The sequence below is a fragment of the Oncorhynchus masou genome, chromosome 12 (genome assembly GCF_036934945.1).
Source record: "Oncorhynchus masou masou isolate Uvic2021 chromosome 12, UVic_Omas_1.1, whole genome shotgun sequence".
Taxonomy (NCBI): Eukaryota; Metazoa; Chordata; class Actinopteri; order Salmoniformes; family Salmonidae; genus Oncorhynchus; species Oncorhynchus masou.
This window is the reverse complement of record NC_088223.1, coordinates 74,814,501-74,837,685: the sequence shown is the minus strand read 5'-3', so window position 1 is coordinate 74,837,685 and position 23,185 is coordinate 74,814,501. Positions and strand designations below refer to the sequence as shown.

The 23,185-nt window shown below is 42.3% G+C and overlaps 1 protein-coding gene across 2 annotated transcripts; it reads right to left on the bottom strand.

Moving 5' to 3' along the window:
- Positions 1-50: 50 nt before the first annotated feature.
- Positions 51-23,185, bottom strand: LOC135550809 (fasciculation and elongation protein zeta-1-like). Of its 2 annotated transcripts, none has more exons than XM_064981935.1 (10): positions 22,834-23,185; positions 19,124-19,474; positions 16,797-16,896; positions 15,762-15,848; positions 14,820-14,988; positions 11,503-11,828; positions 2,663-2,743; positions 2,460-2,535; positions 1,996-2,061; positions 51-241 (listed from the first exon to the last, which is right to left on the bottom strand). In XM_064981935.1, exons 2-10 carry the CDS (start codon positions 19,429-19,431, stop codon positions 225-227), a joined length of 1,230 nt encoding a protein of 409 aa, XP_064838007.1. In that variant the 5' UTR covers positions 19,432-19,474; positions 22,834-23,185; the 3' UTR covers positions 51-224. The 2 variants fall into 2 exon arrangements, with proteins under 2 accessions (XP_064838007.1, XP_064838008.1); XM_064981936.1 differs by having other exon boundaries at positions 16,797-16,848.

The following is a 23,185-nucleotide window of genomic DNA, read 5'->3' as shown; positions in this document are numbered from 1 at the left end:
GCCATTTTGGCTCCGGATGGATCTTAGTGTGCAGGAAGGACAAGGTGAGCTCAGCAAAAAGGAGTAGTTTTATTAGATGAGTAAGGTACAGTGTTTCAGATGGTAACGGTCCATGGCTGACAATGAAAGCGGGGGTAGCTCATGCAGCTTGGACGGTTGGAGGGTTGCCAGATTGGAGTCCCCTCCGAAGTCTCCGTCAGACAGCAGCCCATGGCTTGAATTCTTTAAGTAGGACACAGCACTGGAGAATTTTTTTTTGTGGTTAATTAGGGATACTTCAATCATCGTTATAATAATTATATGCTTTGTCAACTATCATATTAGCTAAACGTTATCATTAGCCTATTTCTTTTGTTTTACAGCCCCCTTTCACATGACATAAGTTCAGACAGGAAACTCACATTCATTTAACCATTATTAGAAAATATATGACAACACGTGGTCTTGGCATTAGGCTCTGCTCCCTCAGGGGAGCTTAGTGCCATTAGAATACAGGCAGTGAGCGAGATATACCAATCCCCCTGACGGGAACAAAAGCAGAACCAAACAGCTGGTGGCTGGGGTGGTAGTAAGTAGGCTAGCAGAAAACAGACAATAAATAGCAGGAGGGAACAATGGCTGCAGCAGCAGCCATATTAAGCAGCAAGGAGAAAACAATCATATAGGTTAGCACAGCAGCAGATGATGTGTGTGAAGAACAAAAAGTCAAACTCAAAACGAGCCCCACTGTCACACCCTGACCATAGTTTATTTGTATATTTCTATGTTTTGGTTGGTCAGGGTGTGATCTGAGTGGGCATTCTATGTTGGATGTCTTGTTTGTCTATTTCTATGTCTGGCCTGATATGGTTCTCAATCAGAGGCAGGTGTTAGTCATTGTCTCTGATTGGGAACCATATTTAGGTAGCCTGGGTTTCACTGTGTGTTTGTGGGTGATTGTTCCTGTCTCTGTGTTTGTTGCATCAGATAGGGCTGTTTCGGTTTTCCACGTTTGGTGTTTTGTATTGTTCGTGTTTCATCTTCATTAAAGATGTATCTAACTAACCACTCTGCATTTTGGTCCGATCCTTGTTCCACCTCTTCATCAGAGGAGGAGTTAGAAGAAACTCGTTACACACACAGTGGAGGTGTCATAATACCCATAACACTTAGTGGTCAAACAGGGAAATTGTTCCAATTGTTTTTCCACTATTCATTTTTCCCATAGGTTATTTTCGAAACACTTAAAATAAGGGTTCTGTTTCGTGTAGGCTTACCCTGGTATAACATTTTGATAACTGTGTAAGACAGAATTGTCCATTTTTAAAGAAATGTGGCCAATTTATTAATGACTAAATGTAGCTAACATTAGATCGTTAATCCAGAGATTCTTACCTTTGCCTCGATTCAGAAGTCTCGTCCAGATCATCATGGCATTTGTAGTTCTTTATGATAGCTACATTAGCAGATAATTAGCATTTCATTTTTGGAGGGTAAATACAGGCAAATATATATGGATAAAAGTCACCTTGTCCTAAAGAGATTTACACAGTTATCAAAATGTCACGCCAGAGTAAGCATACATGAAATTTAAATGTTAATTTAAATGTTTCTCTAAAAAACAACGGGAAAAAATGAATGGTGGAAAAGCGATTGAAACAATTTCCAAGTTTGGCTGCTAGGTTTTATGGGTATTATGACTCATACTGTGGTACTCTATAGACCTCCATATTAAGGTATGAAGTGTTGTTTGAATCCGATTGGTACGATTTCAGCTGATGCTATCAAACACACTATGTAAACACTTGAGTTCCCCATCTGAACTGGCTTCACTTAATTATTATACCAGTATAGCCCCTTTAGGTACCATGTATCAGGTTATGTTGTACTTTCGACTTTTGTTGACCCTTACTTGGATAATATACTGTAAATGCTTTTCAATTAGTTATTCCCTTACACTTAGAGTTATACCTATGCAATGTCAAGTGTTTCTAAACCTAATAAAGCATTAGTTACCTTTTAATATGTAGTCAGTTAGCAGTGTAGGCACCTTCTCACTGTCCTCCTTCATGGCATAAAGAACTGTGGGGAGAAAAGCAAAGCAAGGTGGCTCTTAGCACTGAGTATAGCACTGCTGGGGATTGAGCTCTTTGAACATAGTAGGCATTGACTTACAAGTTGCCTAACAGATGGGACACAGACTAACCAAATAGAAAATGAGGTTTGTACCAGACTATCTGAACAAAACTAAGTTTGAGGGTAAATTTGTGTGTTTCAGACAGCGTTTCCCAAACTCGGTCCTGGGGACCCTAATGAGTGCACGTTTTGGTTATTACTCTAGTACTACACAGCTGATTCAGATAATGAACTCTTCATCAAGCTTTGATTATTTGAATCAGATGCGTAGTGCTTGGGCAAAAAACAAACTAGGAAAACGACCCATTAGCTTAGCATTACATTTTATTTCCCTGCCTACTTACTATTAGTGATCATCTGAAGGTCGTCCACAGTTGGAGGAGTTGCTTTCTTCTCATATGGAATTACCGTGTTTAGATACTGAACAATGAAGACAAAGAGACAGTTAAGGAAGTAATGTAGCAGTGTTGAACCCACATGCTTCATTGTAGATTTAACACACTGATATACTTGGTGGCTAAGAGCTGTAAATGCTTAAGTGTCTGACCAGTTTGTCCATCCCTGTGCTGCCAAATGTCTGTCTGATGCCTGTCTGCAGGATGTTGGAGAGACCCTCCATACTGAAACGCTGGAACACAGACAATCACTAGCAGTGAGTAACAACAACCCTCTGTCATCACAACACGGATTTAGTAACACTTTCTATGAGACAGCTTTCTTGTGATGCATTCTAAATACATTATAACATTTCTCTATGCATTCATACAGCTTATACGGAGTTATTATGAATATACACTGCTCAAAATAAATAAAGGGAACACTAAAATAACACATCCTAGTTCTGAATGAATTAAATATTTTTATTAAATAATTTTTTCTTTACATAGTTGAATGTAATGACAACAAAATTACACAAAAATTATCAATGGAAATCAAATTTATCAACACATGGAGGTCTGGATTTGGAGTCACACTCAAAATTAAAGTAGAAAACCACACTACATGCTGATCCAACTTTGATGTAATGTCCTTAAAACAAGTCAAAAATAGGCTCAGTAGTGTGTGTGGCCTCCACGCGCCTGTATGACCTCCCTACAATGCCTGGGCATGCTCCTGATGAGGTGACGGATGGTCTCCTGAGGGATCTCCTCCCAGACCTGGACTAAAGCATCCGCCAACTCCTGGACAGTCTGTGGTGCAACGTGGCGTTGGTGGATGGAGCGAGACATGATGTCCCAGATGGGCTCAATTGAATTCAGGTCTGGGGAACGGGCGGGCCAGTCCATAGCATCAATGCCTTCCTCTTGCTGGAACTGCTGACACACTCCAGCCACATGAGGTCTAGCATTGTCTTGCATTAGGAGGAACCCAGGGCCAACCACACCAGCATATGGTCTCACAAGGGGTCTGAGGATCTCATCTCGGTACCTAATGGCAGTCAGGCTACCTCTGGCGAGCACATGGAGGGCTGTGCGGCCCCCCAAAGAAATGCCACCCCACACCATGGCTGACCCACCGCCAAACAGGTCATGCTGAAGGATGTTGCAGGGCTCTGGCAGTGCTCATGAGTAAGACCTTTAAACATGCACAAGGCTGCAGGGCTGCTCCGGGCATGTGCTGACCAACTGGCAGGTGTCACTGACATTTTCAACATGTCCCTGATTAAGTCTATAATACCAGCATGTTTCAAGCAGACCACCATAGTCCCTGTACCCAAGAACACAAAGGCAACCTGCCTCAATGACTACAGACCCATAGCACTCACGTCAGTAGCCATGAAGTGCTTTGAAAGGTTGGTAATGGCTCGCATCAACACCAAAAGGAACACTTATGTGAGAATACTATTCATTGACTACAGCTCAACGTTCAACACCATAGTACCCTCAAAGCTCATCACTAAGCTAAGGATCCTGGGACTAAACACCTCCCTCTGCAACTGGATCCTGGACTTTCTGATGGGCATCCCCATGTGGTGAGGGAAGGTAACAACACATCTGCCACGCTGATCCTTAACACTGGAGCTCCCCAGGGGTGTGTGCTCAGTCCCCTGCTGTACTCCCTGCTCACCCACGACTGCATGGCCAGGCATGACTCCAACACCATCATTAAGTTTGCAGACGACAAAACAGTGGTAGGCCTGATCACCGACAACGACGATACAGCCTATAGGAAGGAAGTCAGAGGCCGGCCGGGTGGTGCCAGAATAACAACTTATCCCTCAATGTAACCAAGACTAAGGAGATTACTGTAGACTACAGGAAAAGGAGGACCGAGCACACCCCCATTCCCATCAATGGGGCTGTAGTGGAGCAGGTTGAGAGCTTCAAGTTCCTTGGTGTCCACATCAACAACAAACTAGAATTGTCCAAACACACCAAGAAAGTCGCGAAGAGGGCATGACAAAGCCTACTCCCCCTCAGGAGACTGAAAAAAACTTGGCATAGGTCCTGAGATCCTCAAAAGGTTCTACAGCTGCAACATCGAGAGTATCCTGACTGGTTGCATCACTGCCTGGTACGGCAATTGCTCGGTCTCTGACCGCAAGGCACTACAGAGGGTAGTGCGTACGGCCCAGTACATCACTGGGGCTAAGCTACCTGCCATCCAGGACCTCTACACCAGGCGGTGTCAGAGGAAGGCACTAAAAATGGTCAAAGGCCCCAGCCACCCCAGTCATAGACTGTTCTCTCTGCTACCGCATGGCAAGCGGTACCAGAGTGCCAAGTCTAGGACAAAAAGATTTCTCAACAGTTTTTACCTCCAAGCCATAAGACTCCTGAACAGGTAATTAAATGATTACCCGGACTATTTGTATAGTCACTTTAACTATACATTCATGTACATACTACCTCAATCAGGCTTACTAACCGGTGTTTGTATGTAACCTCGCTACTTTTATAGCCTCGCTACTGTATATGGCTTGTCTTTTTACTGTTGTTTTATTTATTTACCTACCTATTGTTCACATAATACCTTTTTTGCACTATTGGTTAGAGCCTGTAAGTAAGCATTTCACTAAGATCTCCACCCATGTTAATTTAGCGCACGTGTTTGAACCCAACAGCATTTATGAAGGCTGTTCATTTAAAAGGAGCAGTTATGAATGCTTATGATATTAAAATCAGACATCACCACAGGTCAATGGTAATTTGACTGGTTGTACATTATGATGAGGGCTACAGTAATTGACTCTAGCCTCCATTCCTACATTGTCATTACTAAATAGATAGAACTACCATGGTATTGGGCAGGATACAGTTCCAGTCAAAAGTTTGGACACACCTACTCATTCAAGGGTATTTATTTATTTTTTATTATTTTCTACATTGTAGAATAATAGTAAAGACATCAAAACTATGAAATGACACATATGGAATCATGTAGTAACCACAAAAGTGTTAAACAAATAAAAAATACAATATGTCTCAGAAAGACATGGAGGTTGGAACCAAAAATCAGAAATTTGGACTCATCAGACCAAAGGACATATTTCTACTGGTCTAAAGTCCATTGCTCGTGTTTCTTGGCCAAGCAAGTCTCTTCTGCTCATTGGTGTCCTTTATTAGTGGTTTCTTTGCAGCAATTCGATAATGAAGACCTGATTCTCCTCTGAACAGATGATGTTGAGTTGTGTCTGTTACTTGAACTCTGTGGAGACACCTAGGTATTTGTTGTTGTCCACATCTAAGTCAGAACCATCCCAAGTAGTGATGCTAGTCGGGCGGGCAGGTGCGGGCAACGATCGTTTGAAAAGCATGCATTTGGTTTTACTAGCGTTTAACCTCTCTGGGACATGTGGTACGGTAGCGTCCCGCCTCGCCAACAGCCAGTGAAAGTGCAGGGCACCAAGTATTGTACACCATTTTAAAGATAAAAGTCTCGTTAATCCAGCCACAGTGGCTGATTTCAAAAAGGCTTTACAGCGAAAGCACCACAAACGATTATGTTAGGTCACCACCAAGTCACAGAAAAACCCAGCCATTTTTCAAGCCAAAGAGAGGAGTCACAAAAAGCACAAATAGAGATAAAATGAACCACTAACCTTTCATGATCTTCAGCAGATGACACTTATAGGACTTCATGTTACACAATACATGTATGTTTTGTTCGCTAAAGTGTATATTTATATAAAAAAAATCTCATTTTACATTGGCACGTTATGTTCAGTCTAAAACATGCAGTGATTGTGCAGAGAGCCACATCGATTTACAGAAATACTCATCATAAATGTTGATGAAAATACAAGTGTTATACATGGAATTAGAGATATACTTCTCCTTAATGCAACTGCTGTGTCAGATTAAAAAAAAAAACGTTACTGAAAAAGAAAACCATGCAATAATCTGAGTACAGCGTTCAGACAACAAAGCAGCCAAAAAGATATCCGCCATATTGTGTAGTCAACATTAGTCAGAAATAGCATTATAAATATTCACTTACCTTTAATGATCTTCATCAGAAATCATTCACAGGAATCCCAGTTTCACAATAAATGTTTGATTTCTTCGATAAAGTTAATAATTTATGTCCAAATAGCTTCTTTTGTTGGGGCGTTTGGTAAACAAATCCAAACGCTCGTTCAGGTCCAGCCGAACATCGGACGTAAAGTTCGAAAAGTTATATTACAGGTCGTAGAAACTTGTCAAACTAAGTATAGAATCAATCTTTAGGATGTTTTTATCATAAAGCTTCAATAATGTTCCAACCGGAGAATCCCATTGTCTGTAGAAAAGCAATGGAACGAGAGCTAACTCTCTCGTGAACGCGCCTCACGAGCATGTGGCACAATCCCCTCTCATTCTCTCCCCCTTCATAGTAAAAGACTGTTGACATCTAGTGGAAGCCTTAGGAAGTGCAATATGACCCCATTTACACTGTATATTGGAATATGGCAAAGAGTTGAAAAACGACAAATCTCAGATTTCCCACTTCCTGGTTGGATTTTACTCAGGTTTTCGCCTGCCATATGAGTTCTGTTATACTCACAGATATCATTCAAACAGTTTTAGAAACTTCAGAGTATTTTCTATCCAATAATACTTACTTACTTATAATATGCATATATTAGCATTTGGGACAGAGTAGCAGGCAGTTTACTCTGGGCACCTTATTCATCCAAGCTACTCAATACTGCCTCCCTGTCACCAAGAAGTTAAGAGCAGTTGGAGGCCACGGACGGAGTGTTTTATGGCATTGAAGCTTGTTTGTTAACAATCTCCAAAGAAGGGCCAGAAGTATACAGAATGGTGTCGTATGCGTAAAGGTGGATTGAAGAATCACCCGCAGCAAGAACAACATCGCTTTTCAGAGAAAAGAGTCGGCCCGAGAATTGAACCCTGTGGTACCCCCATAGAGACTGCCAGAGGTCCGGACAACAGGCCTTCCGATTTGACACACTGAACTCTATCTGAGAAGTAGTTGGCAAACCAGGCGAGGCAGTCATTTGAGAAACAAAGGCTGTTGAGTCTGCCGATAAGAATACGGTGATTGACCGAGTCGAAAGCCTTGGCCAGGTCGATGAAGACGGCTGCACAGTACTGTCTTTAATCAATGGCAGTTATGATATTGTTTAGTACCTTGAGCGTGGCTGAGGTGCACCTGTGACCAGCTCGGAAACTGGATTGCACAGCGGAGAAGGTACGGTGGAATTCGAAATGGTCGGTGATCTGTTTGTTAACCTCTAACGTCGAGCAATCCCGTATCCGGGAGCGTAATCATAGCCTCAAGCTCATTAGCATAACGCAACGTTAACTATTCATGAAAATCGCAAATGAAATGAAATAAATATATTGGCTCACAAGCTTAGCCATTTGTTAACAACACTGTCATCTCAGATTTTCAAAATATGCTTTTCAACCATAACTACACAAGCATTTGTGTAAGAGTATTGATAGCTAGCATAGCATTAAGCCTAGCATTCAGCAGGCAACATTTTCACAAAAACAAGAAAAGCATTCAAATAAAATAATTTACCTTTGAAGAACTTCAGATGTTTTCAATGAGGAGACTCTCAGTTAGATAGCAAATGTTCAGTTTTTCCAAAAAGATTATTTGTGTAGGTGAAATCACTCCGTTTTGTTCATCACCTTTGGCTAAGAAAAAACCCCGAAAATTCAGTCATTACAACGCCAATCTTTTTTCCAAATTAACTCCATAATATCGACAGAAACATGGCAAACGTTGTTTAGAATCAATCCTCAAGGCGTTTTTCACATATCTATTTGATGATAAATCATTCGTGGCAGTTGCCTTTCTCCTCTGAACCTAATGGAAAAATGGACGCAGCTGGAGATTGCGCTATAATTTCGACGGAGGACACCAAGCGGACACCTGGTGAATGTAGTCTCTTATGGTCAATCTTCCAATGATATGCCTACAAATATGTCACAATGCTGCAGACACCTTGGGGAAACGACAGAAAGTGTAGGCTCATTCCTTGCGCATTCACAGCCATATAAGGAGACATTGGAACACAGCGCATTCAAAATCTGGGGCATTTCCTGTATGAAATTTCATCTTGGTTTCACCTGTAGCATTAGTTCTGTGGCACTCACAGACAATATCTTTGCAGTTTTGGAAACGTCAGTGTTTTCTTTCCAAAGCTGTCAATTATATGCATAGTCGAGCATCTTTAAAAATATCTTGTTTAAAACGGGAACGTTTTTTTATCCAAAAATTAAAAGAGCGCCCCCTATATCGAAGAAGTTAACTTGGCTTTCGAAGACTTTAGAAAGGCAGGGCAGGATGGATATAGGTCTATAACAGTTTGGGTCTAGAGTGTCACCCCCTTTGAAGAGGGGGATGACCGCGGTAGCTTTGCAATCTTTAGGGATCTCGGGCGATACGAAAGAGAGATGGAACAGACTGGTAATAAGTGTTGCAACAATGGCGGCAGATAATTTTAGAAAGAGAGGGTCCAGATTGTCTAGCCCAGCTGATTTGTACAGGACCCGATTTTACAGCTCTTTCAGAATATCTGCTATCTGTATTTGGGTGAAGGAGAAGCTGGGAGGCTTGGCCAAGTAGCTGCAGGGGGTGCAGAGCTGCTGGCTAGGTTTGGGGTAGCCAGGAGGAAAGCATGGCCAGCCGTAGAGAAATGCTTTTAAAATTCTCAATTATCGTGGATTTATTGGTGGTGACTGTGTTTCCTAGCCTCAGTGCAGTGGACAGCTGGGAGGAGGTGCTCTTGTTCCCCATGGACTATACAGTGTCCCAAAACTTTTTGGAGTTAGAGCTACAAGATGCAAATTTATGTTTGAAAAAGCTAGCCTTTGCATCCTGACTGACTGTGTATATTGGTTCCTGACTTCCCTGAAACATTGCATATTGCGAGTAATATTTGATGCTTGTGCAGTCCGCCACAGGATGTTTTTGTGCTGGTCGGGAGCCTTCAGGTCTGAAGTGAACCAAGGACCTTATTTGTTCTTAGTTCTACATTTTTTTGAAAGGGGCAAGAATGACCAGGCATCCTCTACTGACGAGGATCCTCTACGGAACTTAATGATGGTGTTGGAGATGTGTTTGACCATGCAGCCGTGGGTGAACAGGGAGTACATGAGGGGACTAAGTACAGACCCCTGAGGGGCCCCAGTGTTGAGGATCAGCGTGGCAGACATGTTGCTAGATACCCTTACCAACTGGGGGCGGCCCGTCAGGAAGTCCAGGATCCAGTTGCAGAGGGAGGTGTTTAGTCCCAGGATCCTAAGCTTAGTGATGAGCTTCGTGGGCACTTTGGTGTTGAACGCTGAGCTGTAGTCAATGAATAGCATTTTCACATAGGTGTTCCTTTTGTCCGGGTGGGACAGGGCAGTGTGCAGTGCGTCATCTGTGGATCTGTTGGGGCGGTATGTAAATCGGAGTGGGTCTAGTGTATCCGGGAGCATGCTGTTGATGTGAGCCATGACCAGCCTTTCTAAGCACTTCATGGCTACAGTTGTGAGTGCTACGGTGCGGTAATCATTTAGGCAGGTTACCTTCACTTCCTTGTGCACAGGGACTATGGTGGTCTTTTTTATTTCATTTTTATTTTTTATTTCACCTTTATTTAACCAGGTAAGCTAGTTGAGAACAAGTTCTCATTTACAACTGCGACCTGGCCAAGATAAAGCATAGCAGTGTGAACAGACAACACAGAGTTACACGTGGAGTAAACAATTAACAAGTCAATAACACAGTAGAAAAAAAAGGGGAGTCTATATACAATGTGTGCAAAAGGCATGAGGAGGTAGGCGAATAATTACAATATTGCAGATTAACACTGGATTGATAAATGATCATGTACAGGTAGAGATATTGGTGTGCAAAAGAGCAGAAAAGTAAATAAATAAAAACTGTGGGGATGAGGTAGGTGAAAATGGGTGGGCTATTTACCAATAGATTATGTACAGCTGCAGCGATCGGTTAGCTGCTCAGATAGCTGATGTTTGAAGTTGGTAAGGGAGATAAAGGTCTCCAACTTCAGCGATTTTGCAATTCGTTCCAGTCACAGGCAGCAGAGTACTGGAACGAAAGGCGGCCGAATGAGGTGTTGGCTTTAGGGATGATCAGTGAGATACACCTGCTGGAGCGCGTGCTACGGATGGGTGTTGCCATCGTGACCAGTGAACTGAGATAAGGCGGAGCTTTACCTAGCATGGCCTTGTAGACGACCTGGAGCCAGTGGGTCTTGCGACGAATATGTAGCGAGGGCCAGCCGACTAGAGCATACAAGTCGCAGTGGTGGGTAGTATAAGTCTGCTTGAAAGATGTAGGTATTAGACTCAGTCAGGGAGGTTGAAAATGTCAGTGAAGACACTTGCCAGTTGGTCCGTGCACGCTTTGAGTACACGTCCTGGTAATCCATCTGGCACCGGGGCTTTGTTAATGTTTAAAGGTCTTGCTCACATCGGCTACCGAGAGCGTTATCACACAGTCATCCAGAACAGCTGGTGCTCTCGTGCATGCTTCAGTGTTGCTTGCCTCGAAGCGAGCATAAAAGGCATTTAGCTCGTCTGGTAGGCTTGTGTCACTCGGCAGCTTGTGTCTGGGTTTCCCTTTGTTGTCCATAGTTTTCAAGCTCTGCCACATCCGACAAGCGTCAGAGCCAGTGTAGTAAGATTCAATCTTATTCCTGTATTGTTGCTTTGCTTGTTTGATGGTTCGTCTAAGGGCACTAACCACTAACCCACACATTGGCTCTGTACCGATACCCCCTGTATATAGTCTTGCTATTGTTATTTTATTGCTGCTCTTTAATTACTTGTTCTTAATATTTCTTATTCATATTTGTATTTTTTTAACTGCATTGTTGGTTAGGGGCATGGGACTAAAATTTGATTTGATTTGATTTTGATACAAACACCATCATCATCATACAAAATTGGTATGGGTCAATCCCTCAGTGCTAACCTTCGTAGGCATGGAGGTGGGCTTGGAGTCTGTGCAGGCGTTGATCATAGTAGGTGTTCCACCAATCACAGTCGTGGTTATCGCGTTACCCTGCAGACTGAGGCCCTTGTCGACCCGGCGCCTGCGCTTGCCCGTGTCCCGCTGTTCCTTCTGGCGGTTTTGCACCTCCATGAGGGCCGTGATGAACGTGTTCTTCACCTCCTTCTCAAACTCCAGCTCATCACGACGCGCCAGCTGGGTGACCAGCTCCTCAGAGTACTGTCTGATGGCCGCCTCCACCCGGCACAGCAGCTCCACCAGTGCCGAGCTGGGCATCACACTCAAGCCTGGAGGGAGAGAGAGGCATGGAGGTCAGGTATAGAGCTACATTAGCCTGGAGCCCCACTCTGCATGAGCTGAATAGCCAAATCCTATGGTCATTGTCACAAACAGACAGATCTGAACCCAGGCAAACACACATAGGTCTGGAGGGAGAAGGGAGGAGACAATGGTTGTAATCAGGTATGGAGCTATGCTACATTAGCCTGTTGATTCCAAATGCTGTATAGCCAACTCTTACAGTCATTGTTACTAATAGATCTAGGACCACGCTAACTGTACATAGAGGTGAACAGAGATTCAGTATGCATAATGTTATATACTGTAGAAGGGATATAAAATTGCTTTCCTTGAGGGACAAAGCACAATGACATAAACTGCTTGCGAAAAAGGAAACCTGGGCCTGTATTCATAAAACATATCAGAGTGCTAATTTAGGATCAGGTTCCCCCTGTCAATATAATCATATTCATTGTGATATAAAAGGCAATACTGATTCTAGATCAGCATACTTTGAGACACATACTTTGAGACACTTACTTTGAGACACTGAATATGAGCCCAGTACCACTTCAGGCCTCAAGGGTAGGAATTGAATTGATGTGTATTCATGGATGCCATGGGAAGCCAGGCTTCACAATTTTTTGGACCAATAATAAAAATGTATAATAATAATACAAATATTTATTTTGTCTCTCTGTGTTTCATAATTGTACTTCAATTCACAAGAGACTGAATGTATCTTAAAGGAGAAAGCATCCAAGAGAGCGAAACAGCACCCCTCTGTCTCTCTACATGTAGGCCATCAAACTGATGCTGTCTGGTTCAAACGAGTATGACATTTTTGCCGCCCGTAGCATTGAATGCAAGGGAAGCCAGTGAGTATCTAGCCTCCCTTGACAAAAAAAGTATAAAAAAATGTACCAATCAGCATTGAGCTAAACTGAGCGAGCTCAACTGTGAATGGTCCTGGCGCACCAGAAAAAATGTCAAGGGAAGCCAGCTTGGATTTGGCGTCACTCCTATCAAATCCCATTGAGAGCATACTTGAACTGTTGCACCTCGTTGTGTTGTTGTCCTCTGGTGGCTAGCTAGCCAGCTAGCTAAAATCGTCATTTTCCTAAATTAGCCATGGATGGAAATAGAGATTTGGAATTGTGGTTTTACTTCATTCTCCGTACTGGCCAATGACTTTAACAGTGATTCTGATCCAACCATTAATTCATACATTGTTATGCCCCTGACCTGGGAGGATGGAAGTTCAATATGTAGCTAGATGTAGAAGGCTAATTTTAACTAGCTAACGTTTCCCATGAATGGAAGTTAGGGTAGCGAGCTAGCATTTTAGCCAGGTAGCCTAGGACAATAAACAATAAAAGCGTGTATAGGTATGACAGACTGTGATTGACTGTTTCCTCAACATGAAAGAGAGGAGGATCACATTGGAATTTCTCTACGAGTCAAAATGTTTTTCTACATTCACGAACACGCACGCACACACATAAATCAGAACCATGGACAGCCACATCACATTTAGCTTACGTAGATTGAACAAAACATTTTTGGGTATCTTTTAGTTGTTACTCTATTAGACTAAGTAGTTGTGATTTGATGATGTTGAAATGTTGAAGTTAAAATGGTGCTGGAATAGTGGAGGCAGCTGCTGTTTTCTTTGCGACTTGCAGTAACTCTCTGAGGTTCTAAATCAATACTTGTTTCGTGGTCTGAAAATGTCGGAAACATTAACTTGCTTGTAGGTCATGTAACTGTCTGTTACTGTACATGCAATATTCTTTGTGGCCTTTTGTTTTATTTTTAATTTAACCTTTATTTAAGTAGTATTTAACTAGGCAAGTCAGTTCAGAACAAATTCTTATTTACAATGACGGCCTACACCGGCCAAACCCAGACGACGCTGGGCCTATGGTGCGCCACCCTATGGGACTCCCAATCATGGCCGGTTGTGATACAGCCTGGATTGGAACCAGGATTGGAACCACTTCACTGGACAGAGATTGCTATCTGGTTTTGTGATAAAATAAAGGTGTGGTTGTATTTATTCTGGCCACTGTATCTTCTTATTTCTCGGCCATAAGGCCTATATATCACAGTCGCAAGGCATATGAATTAACAGGTTATAGAGCAAACAATGCAATTATCACAACACATAGATTGTAATGTCTTTATTGGGGGGGTGGACTTGGCTTCCCCAGTGATGTTACCCACGCACCGCTACTGCATACAGTATATGAATTGACTACATAAATGGGAGGAAAATGGGATGATATCACCCGTAAGTCACATATGACGTTTTTCATTAGTCTTGACATTCAATTCTGAGAAGAGGAACTGGCCTTTGACTGTTTCTGTGACTGTGGGTGATACTGTCCAATATTACTACTATTTTTGGTAGTAAACACACACAAACACACACCAAGCAGGACAAATAAAAATGTGTCTCATGCAGGAGAGCCACATGGTCACACAATGTCTTTCCACAGGGAACCATATTGAGTGTGTGACATGGCCCTCTGAAATGATCGACTCATACGAAAAATGCCTGCTGCAGGTTTGTCCAGTTATTCATCCTATATTCACCATAGAGGCTGAAGACTGATGAAAGTTCCAGAAGACAACCACATTGTCTGAACTAGGAACCCTCACCCAATCAAAGTCCTATAAGCAGGGTGTTAGCCTACTGAGCTAAACCCTAGCCATTAACTCAAACAACTTGACATATTTTTGTCTCAGACAAGGTTACTCAGTGATACAGTCACAGCTCATAGAGCACATCTTTAACCACTACAAGATCGGTCAAAGGTCACTTTCTTTTTACACACTGTTGTATAAACAGGAAATAGATTTTGGAAAAAGTGTTTGTCCACAACTCCAATGAAAATCTCAATTGGACCTTGAATTGCTAAAATGTTCATTTAACTCCATGGTAAATGTGACTTGGTGTTTAACCCTTCAGTCAACCTTAGCTTTTGTACACTTACCTTCATAAGAAGGCATGTTGTTATTGGCGGCCTGGGACAGCTGTCTGATCTCTTCCAGAAGGGATGGGTTGGTCTTGGGTGAGGAGTGTCCACTCTCTTCCTCGTCATCCTCCTCTGTATCACCAGGGTCCGGAGAGTTCTCCATCATCTCAACTATCTCCTCAATGACCTTGGAGAGAGAGAGATGGAGGTAAGGTAGATGAATGTACAGTAGCCTATGCTATAATGCAGAAGGGAGCTACTTGAAATAAATCGTCTTGCTATACATTTAGCCTTGGCCTAAATTGACTTGGCCTTTCTAACCACTATTATTATAGTATATGGGGGAGTTAATGTATTCTACTTTTGTATGTTTTAAATTAGTCTAAATTTGATTAAAGTAACTGTCCAGAGAGAATCTCACATTTAAAAGTTAATATTCTGTTAACTCATACCAAAATAATGTTGTTGACTCATCTTTTATTTGTATTTGTGGCCAAAGCATAAATTGGAGAAAAACCCACCTCTAACTTATATCTCAAACAGACCATTTAAAAAATGTTTGCTACTTCCTCATAGAGGATGATTGTCAATAAGCGGTCTACTTGGATTAATATTTTGAATGACCGGTATACGCCCACACCATTCTGTTGTTGGGCACGCCCACACCATTCTGTTGTTGGGTACGCCCACACCATTCTGTTGTTGGGTACATTCACACCATTCTGTTGTTGGGTACGCCAACACCATTCCAGCACAGAAAAGCTGCTTTTTAACATACTTGTTACCATTTTCTTGTAAGGAAAACTTTTTAACTTGTGTTGTAAATAATTATAGGTCATATTTCATAGAAATCTGGAAACACTGGACAGTTACTTTAACTAAACCCAGTAATATTCAGTACTTAAATGGAAGTCCTACCAAGTCCTTTGGATAACAGGAAGTATATGTGTCTGTAGTCACCTGGTCAGCAGTGAGGAGAGGTTCCTCGCTCAGGCAGTTGGCATTGTCGTTCTTCTCGTTCATCTCCTCCTCCTCTTTTTCATGAATCTGTAGAATACAAGAGAGAACGAATGAAACCATGGAAACCTATTCAGCCACATTAGTGCTAAAGTAGCTTAACTTCTTAGTATTGGAAACAGAAACCATGGAAACAAGGTTTATAAATAAGAGTACAGAAAAGCCATTCACCTATATTGGATTTATCTTTAGATTTTTAGCATTGGCATTTAGGGAGCTAGTGAACATGGCCCAAATATGACCCCATTATCCCCCTCTCTGCTCTTCATCTCAAAATACAATTTACTACCCTCGAGTTTAGAAGCCAATTTGAAAGTGTTTGGGTTGTGCTTAGTCAGACTCAAATTGCCCCAAATATATCTGTTGTCCATTGACTGTCTGTTTTCTACTTGATTGCTTTTGATGCGCATTGTTTTTTTTACCATTTGCCTCAATCAGTAATAAACTAAACCGGGGGCATGGAAGGGTAAATGCTGATGGAATGCTTTCCACTGTTTGGAGAGTCGCTTATACAGTAGCTTCCTGCTGGGGACTGTCTATCTGCGTATTGGCCCTGACCCAGTGCCTGCAGCTGCATGTGAGAGCAGACTAGAGGAGGAGAGGGAGAGAAGGTGTAGGAGGAGGGGGGTTGATTGACAGATACTAAGTAGCATGCAATCAAGGCAGCTTAGCCTTGATTTTTGGTGTCAGGTCAGGTGACGTTAGCACTACAAGCACAACACACTCTAGCTTGCACGTTTGCTAAAACGTTGATCTCTTACAGCATGTTCTCCCACATTGCCTCACTAAAGAACACACTGCAGTCAGTCAAACATATCCATTCAAATAAAAGTCTAAAGATCTAATGAAAAAATGTACTTCCAAGATGTTGTCTCAGAATGTTGTCTTTCCAGTTGAGAAGAAAGGGGGTTGGAAAATGGAGAAACATGATTCTTCCGATGACCTTAAAGTATTTTGGAATATATTGGAGGGCGTTACCTCCTGATCGGAGAGGTTGCCGTTGAATCCCTCTGAGTTGGGGTTGTCCCAGCTGGAGACAGAGGAAGGGACGTAGTTATCCATCAGCGCATCCCACACACTGAAACATGGACATAAACAAACACACATTCAGTCACCAACACTGCAACACAACAAAAATACACTGTAAAAATGCACACACAAAAAAGGAGATGCAAACACACTTAGCCACCAACATTGCAACAGGACATCTCATATAATCCGGCACAAGACAAACACTCAGTCACCAATGCTGAAAGTCAGGACATTCCACACACAACACAGCACAAAACACTATCAGTCCTCAAGGCTGTAACTATCAGGAAACAGGCCATTTTTGGGGGGGCATAGAATGGTAATTCAATAATAATCCCAAATTCAGTGGTGGTTTGTGATTAAAACAAATTGAGGAGGAGGATGGATTACATCGAAGAGGACCTAGATGACCCTCCTCTACCCAAATCACATTTGATAGAAATTGTCAATTGTATATCTGCAGCCATTTTCTTCTATCAGTGTTCCGTTGAACATTTGCAGACAGTGAATGCAGAAGAAGAGATATTCACATCACATTATTGTGCTTCATTCTCTTTTGTTGCTCTTTTATTTCACTCTGTTTTGGGCGGTCTCTCAAAAATGATGTCCCTAAACTTGTCAACATAATTAATCAAATCAAAATGCACATCAAAATCCTCCCCATTGCAGTCCAGGCTGCAATGCACACAGTCAACTAACAATAAAATCTAAACTCACAGTTTACACATTTTTTACAGGTGTCCAATTTGAATAAGTATAGATAAAAACAGTCCCTTACAGAATTGTGCAAGTCCTCTTCGAACTATAAGATCCTCGGTCCAATCAAGGCTTTAGCCTTCTGAAAATGACCAGAGTAGAACTCTCCTTTCCGTGTTTTTCACCCAGCTTGGCATGGCATCCACACCCTACCATCCTCTTAGTGGCACTGCCCAGCCATTCACCATGCAGGAAACAAGCAGCCATTCATCAGGACTCATGACCTTAGAGGTCATGCCTGTTGTGTTGTCCCACACACACACAAACACCCACACACCAGCCATCTCTCCATCTGCCAAACAGGAACTAGCTGGTACAGCACTGTCCCATATGTTTGCAAACCTTTAGCTAATCTGGCCTTTAGATTGAACCGGTCATTCCATCAACTGTGTTGCATAACATAAATAATCTATAAACTATCACATTTGGCTAGATAAAATAATGCTTGGATAAATGTGTGTATACATTCATTGCATCACTACAAGGATAAGGATACGGGAACCAATTTCAAAACATTCAAATCAGAAACATCATATGATGCAGTTTTCTAACTCTGCAGTGTAATGTAGAATACAGTAGATAATCAAATGCAAAACAAGGTCATTAATGCACCCCGACATGCTAACAACAGCATCCCCAACATACAAATTTATATATCATTGTATATCATCAATACTTTGTCCTTCGTTCCTATGTGCTCTGAATATGGTTCAATAGGCATACCCAAGGGCACCTACAACCAAGCTATTTTTAGCAAGAGGGTTTATTTCCACCCAATGCGAGAATGTCTGTGTTTCTGCTTCAGAGGCTGTTGGCGAATGGGAGTGCTAGCTGCCTGCTGGTAGAGGCAGCGACAGACCAAAAGAGCATTCAAAAATACATTTAATAATTCAAGGCCTATACCGGCTGTGGACTGCTGGAGTGGGCAGGGTCACACGGGTGGTTTGTGTTTTTCTGCTGGTGGGTGATTTGGTCGCTGTGAGGTGGGTATCAGGATCTGAGTGCTGGGTCATGAGCTATCCAGTGGTATTTTTATAACAGTAGTGGTATATCAGCCAATGCTCTGTTTAGCTGATAGCTGTGATGACTTGTAGTATTCTATCTAAACTATAATGAATGAATAGGTGTAGTGTTCATAGCTGCTCCTTTCACACCATACCCAGACTTTACATGCTCTGTTTGCAGTAAATAGTGTGCCTTATGAATAGGATTGTACAGTCACAAAAGTATGCAGTATGAAGACAGAAGAGGAAGACATCATCAGACATGATGGACTCCCTAAACAAGTAAGCATTGACCAATGCTTTGTTCAAAATATTGCTGCAAAGAATGTGCCATATTATCAAAAAGATTACTGGGGTGCATTGTACAACTCAAAAGGTAAGCAGATGAAGTGAAAAATCACTTCCCCCGTGATACACCATTTGTATCTTAAACTCTTATCACAAAAGCACAGACCCTTTATGCTGACGTCAGACTTAAGCTTAAAAACCACAAAGGTGGTGGCCGACACTTACTCTTCATCCTGCAGCCGCTCCTCGTCCTCCTCAGTGTGAGACTGGTTGCGCACGGGGGCCAGGCCCTCCGTCTTGGTGTTGTAGTTATGGAAACAGACATTCAGCTTCTCGTCAAACTCGTTGACCAGGTCCTCCATGGACTTGAAACTCATCATCTCAGAGAAGTTCTCCAGTTCAGAGAAGTCCTCACGGGTGATGGGAGTCAGGGAGACGGTGCTGTAAGGGGGTCGGCTGAGGGGCATGTCCTCTACCCGACAGGGCCTGAGGTCCTCAAACTCCTCATCCAGGCACACAAGCGGGGCCTCCATGGTGGGTGTCCCCAATCACAAGTCAATGACAGAGAAAGAAGCCCTAGCATAGGGAAGGAAGAGACCAACATTTGAAAACAACATGGACTTTTCAGGGGGTTGCTTTTTTCAATTTGAGTCATTAGATCATACGCCAGAAACACTGTCAATACCACTGACCCAGAAAAGACAAAGAATTTCTGGGTCCCAGCACCGGCACCAGTACTTCAGGTCTCAGGAAGACAGTAGTGATAATTCGGCCATCTGCTGCATCAGCAGTAGCACATCTGATTCAACAAACAAAGGCTTGGTGGTTAGTTGAATCAGGTGTGTTAGTGCTGGGCTGGAGTAAAAATACCTGATTACATGATAAATTCACACATCAGTTATCTAGAGTCATTTATATAGGATATTTACCAATAAAATACACATAGAAATTTTGTAGCACGTCTGGAATGGCAAAGTCCCTCCCAGACAAAGAGGAAGGGACTCAGCTGGACCAGGAAAGACCCAGTCCCCAAGGGAACCAAAATGGTTAATTAAGCAATACTGGTGGGATTTCATTGATGAGGAAAGGGATTCAGGGACTGACAGTCATTATAAAGACACTACAGTGTCCACCAGTTATGTTGTCTTAAGAGCGATACTCAACAAAAGAAAGGGCATAGCTAGCCCTAAATTTAGACAATGTGCTAATTATAGATTTTATCGCTGTGGTAAATTCTGTTTCACAGCAAGATTGTACTAAGCACCATGAAATTTGGGAAACATTGTTCAAGATGGACACTAACCAACTTAAGTGCAAATCCTGAACACTTAAATCTACAGTATATGAGGTCATATAGCTATAATTATCAGACATCCTCAATGAGGAATTACTCTGTATGTAATTCTTGTTATTACTATCCTGGTAAGTATGGAGTGATCTGTACGAAATTAACAACAACAGTTGATTATTGTGGAAGACTGTTGGATGAAAGTTGGATGTCAGTCCAAGTACTAGCGTTTTTCCTGGATCTTTGAATATAGCCAGGGAGTGTCGTGGAAAGGAATCCATTTAAAACAAGATTGCGTAAGCCTCTTCCTTTCTCTCATCACATTATTTAGCAAACTGCCACTTCATCGAAAGACAGACATTAATCTTTAGCCCCTCCTCTCTCTCTTTGTCTCTCTGTCTCCCATCATACCCACCCTTATTTTCTGCAGAGAAGCCTCTGAGTACAGTGGGGCAAAAAAGTATTTAGTCAGCCACCAATTGTGCAAGTTCTCCCACTTAAAAAAATGAGAGAGGCCTGTAATTTTCATCGTAGGTACACTTCAACTATGACAGACAAAATGAGGGAAAAGAATCCAGAAAATCACATTGTAGGATTTTTTATGAATTTATTTGCAAATTATGTTGGAAAATAAGTATTTGGTCACCTTCAAACAAGCAAGATTTCTGTCTCTCACAGACCTGTAACAACTTCTTTAAGAGGCTCCTCTGTCCTCCACTCGTTACCTGTATTAATGACACCTGTTTGAACTTGTTATCAGTATAAAAGACAAAGCCTACCATCAGTAACACACTACGCCGCCAGGGACTCAAATCCTGCAGTGCCAGACGTGTCCCCCTGCTTAAGCCAGTACATGTCCAGGCCCGTCTGAAGTTTGCTAGAGAGCATTTGGATGATCCAGAAGAAGATTGGGAGAATGTCATATGGTCAGATGAAACCAAAATATAACTTTTTGGTAAAAACTCAACTCGTCGTGTTTGGAGGACAAAGAATGCTGAGTTGCATCCAAAGAAGCATGGGGGTGATCCGTGTAAAGGAAAGACTGATCCGTGTAAAGGAAAGAATGAATGTGGCCATGTATCGTGAGATTTTGAGTGAAAACCTTGTTCCATCAGCAATGGCATTGAAGATGAAACGCGGCTGGGTCTTTCAGCATGACAATGATCCCAAACACACCGCCCGGGCAACGAAGGAGTGGCTTCGTAAGAAGCATTTCAAAGTCCTGGAGTGGCCTAGCCAGTCTCCAGATCTCAACGACATAGAAAATCTTTGGAGGGAGTTGAAAGTCCGTGTTGCCCAGCAACAGCCCCAAAACATCACTGCTCTAGAGGAGATCTGCATGGAGGAATGGGCCAAAATACCAGCAACAGTGTGTGAAAACCTTGTGAAGACTTACAGAAAACGTTTGACCTCTGTCATTGCCAACAATGGGTTTATCTCTGACGATGAGCATGCAGATGAACTTCCCTGAGACGGTTTCTGACAGTTTGTGCAGAAATTCTTTAGTTGTGCAAATCCACAATTGAATTAGCTGTCAAGGTGTCTGGACTCAGACCATCCCGCAGATAAAGAAGCCGGATGTGGGGGTCCAGGCTTGGTGTGGTTACACGTGGTCTGCGGTTGTGTAGGCCAGTTTGGATGTACTACCAAATTCTCTAAAATGACATTGGAGGCGGCTTATGGGAGATACATTAAATATAGTAAGAGATATTTGCAGCTTTTCATGGCTACATGAGAAGCTTTGAACTTTTGTTAGTTCTTAGTCCATGTGCTAATGAACATCTTGCAGGAAGATATAAAGAAAAGACTGAAAATAGCAGAACATTATTTTGTTCTGGTAGACTGCCGTGAAATCATGGCTGAGATTGACAATATGAGCTTGTTTGCGTGTTTGTTTATGTTTGTATGTGTATGCCCATGTGAATGTATATGCAGTGAGTGTAATGGTGTGCACACATCTGTGTGTGGATGGGACATTTGACCTTCACCAATGGACCCAGGTGATGGTGGTGTTATCCTACCACTGTTTTGCTCCTTGCCTAGGGCCAAAACACCCACAAACCACCAAGACCAAAAAAAAAACAATTGCAGAATCTCATCAATGTCCTTTAATACAATGTAACCAAATAGCTGTCCTCATTTTACACTGGCAAATACAAACGCTAGCACACTGACTGGAGAATAAATCAATATTTGTTGTTATGCCAAATCCATTGCCATAATTTCATTCAATAAGATCTTATGGCTATAAAATAACAAATATATAATCATTTTTTGACATATTTGGGACAATTCAATCGATATAGCGATGGGTGGATCATATTTATCTCAGAACAATACAAACACGTCTCCTGCTATTCATATTCATATGGCTGTGTGGCTGCCTGCCGTAGCCTCTCTCTGAATATGAATATTAAGAGGAATATGTTTACATCTATTACTTTCATTGGCTACATGAGAACATGCTTGTCAGTTCCCATAGCCATTATGGAAGAAAATGGATTTGGGGTAGGAAGAGAAGAGAGAGGATGAGGGGATGAAGAGATGGAAGACAAGACCATGGTTACATAAGAGGGAGGGAGATGATGGAAAACAATGATGGAGGGAGAGGTGGAGGTAGAGAAGGATAGATAGAATGATAGATTACCTGCAGTAACTGTGCCTCCTGTAATATGGCTTAGAAACAGAGAGACGGTCCCTCCTTGTCCTTGGCAAGGCAGATCTGCACTACGGCACCTTCCTCTGCAAATCCCAACACTGACCAACCAACAGCAATTACAGTCATTCCAGAGACTGGAGAGAAAAAGAGGACGAGAAAGAAAGAACCATGACAATGTGCGGTGCTGTTCTGTCCGTCTGTTCTACTCCACTAACACACAGCCCCCTCGCTTATCTTTTTCTGCTGCTAGCAGCGTGTTGTTTTCGAATTACTAAGCAGCCTCAGAGAGAGAAAGAGAGAGCTCGCTCGCTCGCTACATCACCTGCCTGCCTAACGGAAT

Coding starts and splice junctions, on each gene's coding strand:
- LOC135550809 (XM_064981935.1), bottom strand. CDS start 19,431: ATGGAGGCCCCGCTTGTGTGCCTGGATGAGGAGTTTGAGGACCTCAGG. Junction 16,897..19,123: donor GAGCGGCTGCAGGATGAAGA/GTAAGTGTCGGC, acceptor TCCATGTTTCAG/TGTGTGGGATGCGCTGATGG. Junction 11,829..14,819: donor CAACATGCCTTCTTATGAAG/GTAAGTGTACAA, acceptor CTCTCCCTCCAG/GCTTGAGTGTGATGCCCAGC.